We start from the raw sequence: 11,138 nt of genomic DNA, 5'->3' as shown, positions 1-11,138 counted from the left end.
TACACATGTAATCATTATTTAATATTGTAAATACATCATTTCATTCTTTATGTCATTCATTTATTTCATTTCAGCTTTATTTCAGTTGCAGAAAACTATTTTTAATAGTTTTAGTTAACAGCACCAATGAAGCAATGGTCGTAAGCTATTCTGTACATAGAAAGAGAGAAAGGAGAAGGAAAAGAAAGAATGAAGTGTTATTATTACCACATCATCAGTTTAGTATGCTCTTGCGGTTTTCCTTTTCACCAGCTTTGAGTGAAAGGAAAAGGCCCATCCCAATAAAACAACACCTACTAAAGTTCAATGCAATAATGTGTTATATAAATCCTGTATTAGAAGAGATCATCATAAATTACAAATATATTTTTTGACATCTCTGTGTGTATATGCTGACATGAAAAATATCTTCACTTTACAACTATAAAATTCAGTTCTGAGTTGACAAGTTGCACCAAGAAATGCATCATAGCTAATCAAAGCACTCGAAAATGTGTGTGTAACTTCCTGAGCATTATATTACAATGCCAAAAAATACCTCTTAATATCCAGACTAGTTTTGGGCTGTTGTCTAATCACTGTCCATTGCTTTCACCTAGTGTCTTTGCTCTGAAGGTTGATTGTACTAACACGGATTTGAGCGATCAAATCAGCATGGCTGGTTGTTGATATTGGTCAGTATCTTGTTGTGTGGGGCTTTGTACAGGGCGGTGAAACTACCAGGAGAGAGAACACCACGGCCTTCCTCATCCACATCACCCATCAGGATGTAGTTTTGACCTAGTGAAGATAGGTAAGGAATTAATGTGGAATAAAGACCAAGGAATGGGATATAGGTGGGTATTTATGCGCATATGTAGCCATATACCTTTGCGCAGCAATGGACATTTCCTGCAGGGCATCACAAGTTTGACAGACATGGTTTCTCCAGCTTGGGTGATTGTAAGACTACCGGTCTTAAAGGCCTTAATTAAGGACACTGTGCCCTGCAGACTTCCACTGGGTCCAGGACTCAATGCTGTCAGCTTACCGGTGATAACTGAAAATAAGACAGAAAGAGAGACATTGAAATAAACTGAAATAAAGAATTGCTCATATAGTTCACACCTTCTACATTTAAATTTTGTTATTTACACTCATATTATATTATATTATATTATAGATCCAAAGGAATTGAAATAGAGTGAGTAAATATTTTTTTTTTTTTTAAATAAGTTAAGAAATACGTTGTGTGAGTGTGATACCTAAAGGTGATTTTCTCAGTATTTTGATTTTTTTTTTGCACCCTCAGATTCCAGAATTCTTGACCAAATACTGTCCTGTCCTAACAAAACCATACATCAATGAAAAGCTTATTTGTATGTATAAATCTCAATTTCAAAAATAGACCCTTATGACTGGTTTTGTGGTCTAGGATCACATATTTTATATATTTTTTACTATGTATATATACTGTCCCTTTAAAACATATACCAATTAGAAATTTGGGGCCAGGAAGATATTTTTATATTATTTTATGAGGGTTATTTTTATGCAGCAAAGATGCATTTCAAATAAATTCTGATCTTTTAAACTTTTTTTTTTCAAAGGATCCTGAGAAAAAGTAAATCAAAGTAAGGTTTCTACAAAAATATTAAGCAGTACAAGTGTTTTTGATATTATTAATATTAATAAATGTTTAATGAGCAGCTTAAAGGTCACTGGCTGCTGGAAATTCAACTTTGCTATTACAGTAATACATTTAATTTTTTTTATTTTAAAATATATTTAAACAGTTTTTTAATAGTTATTTTAAATTGTAATAATATTTCACAATATTATCGTTTTACTGTATTTTTGATTTAAATTTAAATAATCTTAACAAATTTTACATTTATTAAATAATTTAATTGTAATTTAAATACGATTTTTAATGTTTTTTAAAGAAGTCTTTCCTGCTCACCAAGTCTGCATTTATTTGATCCAAAATACAGCAAAAGCAATAATATTGTGAAATATTTTTACTATTCAAAATAACTGCTTTCTATTTGATTATATTTTAAAACTTAATTTATTCCTGTGATCACAGCTAATTTTGTAGCACTAATACTCCAGTCTTCAGTGTCACATGATCTTTCAGATATCATTCTAATATGCTGATTTGCTGTTCTAATTTTATTATTATTATCAATATTTAAAACAGTTGAGTACATTTTTTCAGGATTCTTTGATGAATAGAAAGATCCAAAGATCAGCATTTATCTGAAATAAAATGCTTTTGTAACATTATACATTTCTATTTCAGGATTTCTATTTCAGATACTGTTCTTTTGGTTCATCAAAGAAACCTGAAGAAATTACACTTAACTGCTTTCAACACAATAATAATAACAATAATTGTTGATGAGCAGCAAATCAGCATATTAGAATAATTTCTGAAGGATCATGTGACACTGAAGACTGGAGTAATGATGCTAAAAATTCAGCTTTGATCACAGGAATTACATTACATCCAAACAGAAAACGATTAGTTCAAATAGTAAAATATTTCAGAATTTAACTGTTTTTGCTGTACTTTGAATCAAATAAATGCAGACTTGGTGAGCAGAAAATACTTTGTTAAAAAAACATTAAAAATATTACTGTTCAAAAACTTGACTGGTAGTTATAATAAAATACTATTTTAATCTTTTTGCTTGAATATTTATTGTTTAATTCAATGTGTTACTTGCTGTTTTTTATATTAAGTATACAATTTACTTGCAATTTCTAAGTAAAAACTGTTTGTACACCAAATTTGTGTATGTTGTAGGTAATGACTTACCAAATTCACTAGCACAGAAACTAGTCCTGATGGTTCCACCTCTTTTACATGCCTTTGCACACAGTGGGTTTGTTTCTGTCACTGAAAAAGACATTTAATAATGTCTAACAAATTATAATCAACCATAACCAGCATCATTTTTCACTGAAAATCAAAATCCCTCACCTGGTCTGGATACACCTGTCTCTGGTTTACTGACCGGACGTCTCACAGGTTTAATGGGTCTAACGGGTTTGGGTCGTGGCTTTGGCTGTTCAGTAGTAGTGATCGTAGTTGTGGTTGCGGTTGTTGTTGTAGCTTCTGTTGTCAACACCACAGGTTTCACTGGTTTGACTGGAGTGAGACGGGGTTTTGTGGCAGTGGATGACACTCTAGGTCCTGACACAACATCGCCATCTGCAGTCGGAGCATGGACGCCACGTGGGATGCTAGTATACGATGCCATGAATCCGTCTGAAGTCACGCTAAGGTCGGATACAAACTGCACCAACAGCACATTGCTACTGGTAATAATGTTCCTGCAGATGGGATGCAAAAAACAGGGATGGATGCAACTGTAAACATTTTTGGTTTTGTTTCAAACATATGATATTGATAACGGCTGTCAAAGAGATGAATATGATTACTGACTGAGGCGCAGTGTCTCCACAGAATTTTCCGACGCGCCTTGAATCATCTTTTTCTCCTCCGTTAAAAAACGCCACATAGTCGAACCGGCAGTACGTGTCAGACTCCAAATCAAACTTATCAAACTTGACCTCAATCACCTAAAACACAAAACCACAAAATTCAGAAATCTCAAATGTATTCCGTACAAAGGATAGGTAAAATCAACAACAAAAATTTGTATTGGCACAAAGTTAAACATCAAAAATAAATATTCACATTCTAGGAAAAAGTTCTTATATAACATAATATAATATATTGGAAAATATCCCAGATTCCATCAAAGAAACACCATGTTTCCCAACAGGCTTGTTTCTTATCATTTAATGAACAGGCTGCAAAAAATGTCTGGCGTGCCGCCACCTATTCAGCGTTGAAATATTAACTGAAAACGATCAGAACTGCAGGGTTGTGTTTTTTCCTGACCATTTCCGGCTCCACTGTTATAAGCCAGGAACAGCTGATGCCTGGTGGATAATTTTTCTCCGGCCAATTGGGAGTTTTGATTGTTCCCTGAGACTTTGTAAGCTTCCCACCACAAAACTGGTGCTCTGAAAGAAATAAAAAATCATTTCAGAGAAAAGAAAGACCATTGAGACTACAAATATTCACTTTCTACTAAGCTCAAGAGAAGTCATCAAAACATTAAGTTTCACAACATGTTTGATGTTTTATATCTGATATATTTGATTTCACCATCCACATGTGGCTTTCCTCCACTGAAGTAGGCCAGGAACCCTCTTCCTCCCGTTCCTGAATCCGATACCATCTCTACCATCATGGTGTTCGATGTGGAAATGATCGCTCCGGGCCGGAATGTTCCACAGAAACGCCCGAGCTTCTGTACCATATTAGAATGTCCATTATACACATCCACATAGTCGTAGCGGCAGAGAGGATCAGCCTCTAGGTCAAAAATCCTGAAGGACAGCATGACCACATTGCCCTCGGGAACCTGGTACAAAGACAAAGACACACTTACAGGGATAGTTCACCCAAGAATGAAAATTACCCCATGATGTACTTACCCTCAAGCCATCCTAGGTGTATATGACCTTCTTCTTTCAGATAAACACAATCAGAGTGAGAGTGCACTGCAAAAGTATTCATACCCCTTAGTTTTTTTCATGTTTTGTTTTATTGCTGCCTTATGTTCAACTGCTTTAAATTACTTTTTTCCACATCAATCTACACTCCATACACCATAATGACAAAGCAAAAACAGAACTGTAACAACTTTGTAAAGTTATTTTAAAAAAAAAAACTGAAATAAGTACATTGCATAAGTATTCATACCCTAACTTAGCTGATGCACCTTTACAGCCTTGTCTTTTTGGATATAATGCGCCAAGTTTTGCACATCAGCATTTGACAATTATCTGCCATTCTTCACCTTACCTCTTCACATCTCAAGCTCTGTCAGACGCACATTTTCAGGTTTTTCCAAAAATATTTATTTGTGTTCAAGTCCAGGCTGTGGCTGGACAACTCAAAGACAGGGACATTCACAGAGTTGTCCATAAGCCACTCTCCCTGTGTGCTTAGGGTCATTGCCCTGTTGGAAGGCAAACCTTCAGCCCAGTCTGAGGTTCTAAATGGTCTGGGTTTTCAATAAGGCTATCTCTATATTTTGGTGCACTGAGCTTTTCTTCTACTCTGATGAGTCCCACAGCATGAGGCTGCTACCAGCACACTTTACTTTTGTGATGGTAATCTGCAGGTGGTGAGCAGTATTTGCTTTCCTCCAAACATGATGCTTGGAATTGAGGTTCATCAGACCAGAGAATCTTGTTTCTCATAGTCTGGGGGTCATTTAGGTGCTTTTTTTGCCATCTCCAAGTGTGTTTTCATGTGTCTTCACTGAGGAAACGATTGAGTCTTGCCACACTGCCATAAAGCCCAGATGCAGTGTTACAGTGATGTTTGTCCTTCTGTAGGTTTCTCCTTTCTCCCCATATGATCACGGAGCTCAACTAGAGTGAGCATAAGGTTCATGGTCACCACTCTAACCAAAGCCCTTCTCCATCAATTGCTCAGTTTGGCCAGGAGGCCAGCTCTAGTAAGCGTTGTGGTTGTTTCAAACTTCTTGCATTAAGGGTGATGGAGACTACATGCTTCTGTGAACCTTCATTGCACTCTTCCCCAGATGTGCGGCTTGATGCAGTCCTATTTCTGAGGTCTACAGGCAGCTTTTTTTTTACCTCAAGGCTTGGTTTTTTGCTCTGATATGCATTTTCAGCTGTTAGGCCCTTTATTAACACGTGTACCTTTCCAAATCAGACCCATTCAATTGAATTTGCCACAGTTTAACTCCACTCGTAGTGTAGTAACATCTACAAGCAATATGAATGCTCCTGAGCTAAATTCCAACTGTCCCAGATAAGTGTATGAATACTTATGCAATGGAGTCAAGTTTTTTTATCTTTAATAAATTTGCGAAGATATTAAAAACATGGTTTTTTTGCTTTGCCATTATGGTGTATGGAGTGTAGATTGATGTGGAAAAAAGTAATTCAAAGCAGTTTAACATATGGCAGCAACATGACAAATCGTGAAAAAAATTAATGGGTATGAATACTTTCATCCTGGCTTTTCTAATGGCAGTGAATGGCTGTTGAGGTATCCATATTTAAAACTTTATCAATCGTAATCTCTAGCTTCTGCTAAATGTCATACACACATACACAAGGGAGTTGCATTTCAGCGGATGACGTACTGTAGGTGTGGTGTAAGATCTGGTGAGAATATGCTAGTCTTGCGAAAACCAAGTTTTGTTTACATGAGCAAAGGAAGCAAAGTTTCCTTTGTTTAGCAAAGGAAAACCAGTCTCCTCTTGGCTTTTATTGAAATGCTCTGACATTTAGTTTTACAGTCCTTGTTTTGTACTTCTCCTTCTGCTCTCTCCTCTGCGTTTCCGCGTTCATCACTTACATCCTACGTCATCTGCTGGAATGCGCATATAACAGTTCGTGGAAGCTAGAGATTACGGTTTATGAAGTTTTAAACATTAATATTTTACTTACACAAACACATTGATTCACATCAGAAGGCCTTTTTTAACCCTTCAGAGCCATGTGGAGCACTTTTTATGATGGGTGAATGCACTTTATTTTGCTTCAAAATCTCAACAGCCAGCCATTCACATTATAAAGCCTGGAAGAGCCAGGGTGTTTTTTTATATAACTTAGATTGTATTCGTCTGAAAGAAGAAAGTCATATACACCTAGTGGGTTGAGGGTGAGTAAATCATGGGGCAATTTTCATTATTAAGTGAACTATACTTTTAATGGCTTTTATTATGGGATACAACATCCTGAGTGTAGAGTGTGAACTCAAAGTGAACTCACTGTGATGTACCAGGTACATTTGCTGTTGGGTTTGTAGAATGATGGGAATCCTTCACTGCCCACAAAGCCTGAGTCTCCAACCAGATCACCGCCACAGTTAAACACAGGCCTGGGGAGAGAGAAAGAGAAGGATTTCTGGTCACTATGAGGTGAATACTGAATGTGTTTATATTGCACAATAAACACAGCGTTTGAGAGGAAAGTCAAAGCTTGACCAAGACATAGTTTGCAGGAGACATAATTTCACAGAGTACAAACAGTTGCACACAGATGGACCCACAAAACTGAAGAACTGTATTATGGGAGACATCCAGGCTGAGAATATTTTCCAACCGGAAGCTATTAAAGATACAAGTTGACAGAAGATAAATGACAGGACAAGATAAATGACAGAAACATTTACAAAATCAAAAAGAAAGTGTTTTCAAAATTCCATAAGAAGAACAAATCTGACCCGTTTTAAAAGTTGGGAGGCCTTTTAAATAAACCTAATATAATTTATATAATTTAGCTAAAAATACATCATATTGCTATAATTACGACAGACATTCAATTTCAGCTAAACAATGCATAATTAAACACTGGATTTTTGTGTACTACTGCATTTTTGAAAGCAAAATATTCATTAGTACATGTTATATAACTCAGTTATATAATTTGGAAATATATAATATATATATATATATATATATATGTATATATATATAATTTAGTATAAATGTACAACTTTAATGCCAAACAGCATTAAGTTAATACGTTCAAAAACTGCATCTTTTTTAAGTTTAAGTCACTCAACTTTAAGTTAGTGTTGCTAACTACTTTACCTACAAAAGAGCAGTTGGACTGTAGTTTTGTTGCGCTTTAAATTATGAGTTTGGCAGGCTACATTTTCAAAGCTGTTTCACAGAGGCAAACACTTTTATTCAGTGTTTCTAACATCCCAGGCAGTATTTCTGAGATCACCGACAGCTCAAAATCCCTTTTGAATGTGCCGAAGGGTTTTATTGTTCTGATAATATTCGCTGAAGTCTACAGCAACATATGTTTATAGACTTAAACTCTATGACACTGACACTGGAAAATAAAACTGTTGTGCTCTATTGTGATGTAATAGTTCAGGGCCCAAAGCCTGGTCATTACTAGGGCTGTGTATTGCCAAGAATCTGGCGATACCATACATATCATGTTACAGGGGTTGAGATACGATATGTTGCGATACACTGCGATATTGTAAACAAGGCGATATACTGGGATATTTCTTATTTTATGAACAGGACATAATTTTAGGAAAGCTGTAATTAAGAACACACCACCATATGCAAACCATTCAATGTTATTGAATCACTTTTTGTGCAGTACGAGTAGAGGGGGAAAATAAAGTGCTTGCAAGATTCTTTAGTTATTAAATGTATAAAATGTAAGCTTTTATAAACAGATCATATATATTTTTAGACCCTGCTTTACCATTTAAGTTTACAATTGTAACCATGTCAGATTGTCTTGATCTTAAGAATTACATCTGCTTAATATTAATAAAAAAAAAAGTGCTTACAGGAGAAAAGAAAAGAAAACAAAAGAATTGTAAAACAATAAAATAAATACAGATATTGGACATTCTCAGAACCTTTGTTAAAGAGACATTACAAAATCGTACTGACCTCAAACTTTGAACAGTGTAGTGTACATGAAATATTTATTTAATTAGTTAACTATTTGTGCTGAAGTTTAACCTTTAGGGGTACAACAGTCTGGCAGCCTTGTACAAAAAATAACCATGGTTTTACTACAGTAACAACAGTTTTCCACATATTTGTGGTAAAACTGCAGTAACAACAAATTTACCATGGTTAACACTCTCTCTCTTTCAGCTTGCTTCCTTTTACCACCGTTAACACTACTGGAACATTATTTTAACCATAATATTTGTAGCAAAAACCATAATAATAATAATAATAATTAATAATTATAATTATTATTAATTATACAATTTAGTACTTATGTAACACCATGGTTGTTTTTCATCAGGTACCCTCAAAGGTACACCTTTGTACCTTATCTACCCTTAATGTGTGTGTATGGTATTAGTATGCTTTCTGGCTTTTAGGGGTAGAGAAGGTGCACCTTAGTACATTGTATTTCTGACAGTGTACACAAAAAGGGCTTATGAAATGTTTAAAACACATGACTTTCAAATATAATGTTAAGTGAGTATTACAAATTTTATTCTTTTAATAATTTAAAAGATCAGTTTAGCCTAGAGGTATCGGTATCGCTATTGATATCGACGATACTAGGCTTGAAAATATCGGTATCGGATCGAAAATAAAATAAGAGGTATCGCCCATTCCTACTCAAAAGCCGAAATGACGCCACACTTTACACCGAGGCGGAAGCAGGAACTATTATTTCATCTTCCATTAACGCTAACGTTAGTGGTGTGCCCTTATGCTAGTATTTCCTGTCACTGTTTAAGTTCAGAGATAAGAAGACTGCAATCTAGCGGCCAGGATATAAGCTCAAAACAAAGCAACTGTCATGAATCTTGTATGATTTTTTTTTAAATATCGATATTCCGTTTTTGAGAATCGATAATTGATATTTTCTTACACCCCTAGTCATTATGCAGTCACTCTCACAGACCCTGTCTGAAACAGACTCTCTTCACTCAGTAATAGGGATGTTTACTGCATGGTATAACTTCAGTGACCTTTTCAAATATTTACTGTGTTACTAAAAATGAGGAAGTAAACAAAACTGATTTAACATGCATGGAAAATTAGGGCTACTTACAAATGTCTCAACTAGTGCTGTCCAAAACGATTAATCATGATTAAACGCATCCAAAATAAAGGTTTGTGTTTATATAATAATGTATGCGTGTGTATTTATATATAAATATACACCGTACACATACGTATGTAGAATGTAAACACAAACTTTTATTCTGGATGCGATTAATCGTGATTAATCGATTTGATAGCACTAGTCACAACCAATTAAAATTTGTTGTATTAACATATTTGCATTAACACAACACATGCATTAACATATTTCAGTTTTAGAAATAATTAAATAATTAAACACTGGATTGAATGCATCTCTGCATTTTTTAATTACAAATATTCAACACTGCATTTTCAAGCCATATAAATTAGCATTATATACATTTATATATATATATATATATATATATATATATATAGCATTTAGTGTTTTTTATTTATTTATTTATTTTTCAAAATTATGTTTCCATACTAATACAACAATTAAAAATATATATGTGTACGTTGTTAATTTGACTCAAATAACAACCTGCTGTACCATGATCAGGCACAGACATGATTGTAAAATCAAAAATCAAAAATTTTTATACCTTTTTTGGTTACTGGGTACGTTCACTGTATGGAAAAGAGCAGCACAAACATTCTACTAAATTTCTCCAATGAAGACAAAGTCATATGAATGGAAATTTCATTGTTGACTCAACTATTTCTGCAACTGCAACAGCTTAAATAGCACAAGAAGTTTTCCAGAATATCTGCCCATAAGGATGTCGGCCAGATCGCTCAGTCTAGTCATTATTTAAGAAATCATCCATCTGTTTTCTTCAGTAAAAGCAATGACACTCCCTGCAAAGGAAAACTGGACCTGATGCAGGGTAAAGCGACCTGATTCACTTTGAAAACACACTAACCCAAAGTATTTCCATCTGCAACCTTTTCTAAATCTATAAGAAATATTCTTGAGAATACATACAGCACACACTTACTACCAGGCATAAACACTTAATAAGATGTAAAACTGCAAGCTAGCTTAAACAGCTGCTGCAGTAGAAACTCGTGAGGGTTTGTAAAAAAAAAAAAAAAAAAAAAACAGGTTATTTATAGCTGCTAGGAGCTGTTTTGACATGCACGCGTAGTTCATCCTCACCCACAGCCCTACCACACACCTGGTGTAGTTGCTGGTTTGACTCAAGACTCCTCCAAAACTCAGAGACAGAAGAATCCCCAAACTCCACACAGCAGTCAGACGCTCCATATTCCTCAGCACTGAGATCCACATGCAGACGCAGCCACAGGACACATGACACAGAGAGGAGGAGGTTTGGAGGGAGGGATGCTGAGGAAAGAGTAGAGGGAGTGGGAAAGTGACGCTATGGGGGGGGACTAGCAAGGAAAGGCTTTAATTAGAGCCAGATGTTCACCTTGGATTGAATAACAGCCTCATTGGCTTTGGCCAAAGGGAAAATGCTGCATCAACAAAAGCAGGAAAGGAAAAGAACCAAATGCAATGCAAACTCTGTGTGCGGGAGCTGTTGGGAA

At 35.3% G+C, this 11,138-nt stretch overlaps 1 protein-coding gene across 1 annotated transcript; it reads right to left on the bottom strand.

Annotated features, from left to right (window-relative positions):
- Positions 1–315: 315 nt before the first annotated feature.
- Positions 316–10,932, bottom strand: pcolcea (procollagen C-endopeptidase enhancer a). Its single transcript, XM_051121093.1, has 9 exons — positions 10,766–10,932; positions 6,817–6,925; positions 4,166–4,424; positions 3,896–4,020; positions 3,434–3,570; positions 2,969–3,321; positions 2,804–2,884; positions 869–1,039; positions 316–780 (listed from the first exon to the last, which is right to left on the bottom strand). Exons 1-9 carry the CDS (start codon positions 10,876–10,878, stop codon positions 650–652), a joined length of 1,479 nt encoding a protein of 492 aa, XP_050977050.1. The 5' UTR covers positions 10,879–10,932; the 3' UTR covers positions 316–649.
- Positions 10,933–11,138: the final 206 nt, after the last annotated feature.

The sequence above is a fragment of the Labeo rohita genome, chromosome 10 (assembly GCF_022985175.1).
Source record: "Labeo rohita strain BAU-BD-2019 chromosome 10, IGBB_LRoh.1.0, whole genome shotgun sequence".
Lineage (NCBI taxonomy): Eukaryota > Metazoa > Chordata > Actinopteri > Cypriniformes > Cyprinidae > Labeo > Labeo rohita.
Note: the sequence above shows the minus strand (reverse complement) of the source record. Positions and strands in the feature narration are given on the sequence as shown.

What these genes read in the sequence shown, in the direction of transcription:
- pcolcea (XM_051121093.1), bottom strand. Translation starts at nt 10,878, where the DNA reads ATGTGGATCTCAGTGCTGAGGAATATGGAGCGTCTGACTGCTGTGTGG. An exon ending in AGGAAAGCCACATGTGGATG is followed by an intron (nt 4,021 to 4,165) that starts GTGAAATCAAAT and finishes TATTTCTTTCAG; the next exon opens with AGCACCAGTTTTGTGGTGGG. An exon ending in TTTCTGTGCTAGTGAATTTG is followed by an intron (nt 1,040 to 2,803) that starts GTAAGTCATTAC and finishes TCTTATTTTCAG; the next exon opens with TTATCACCGGTAAGCTGACA.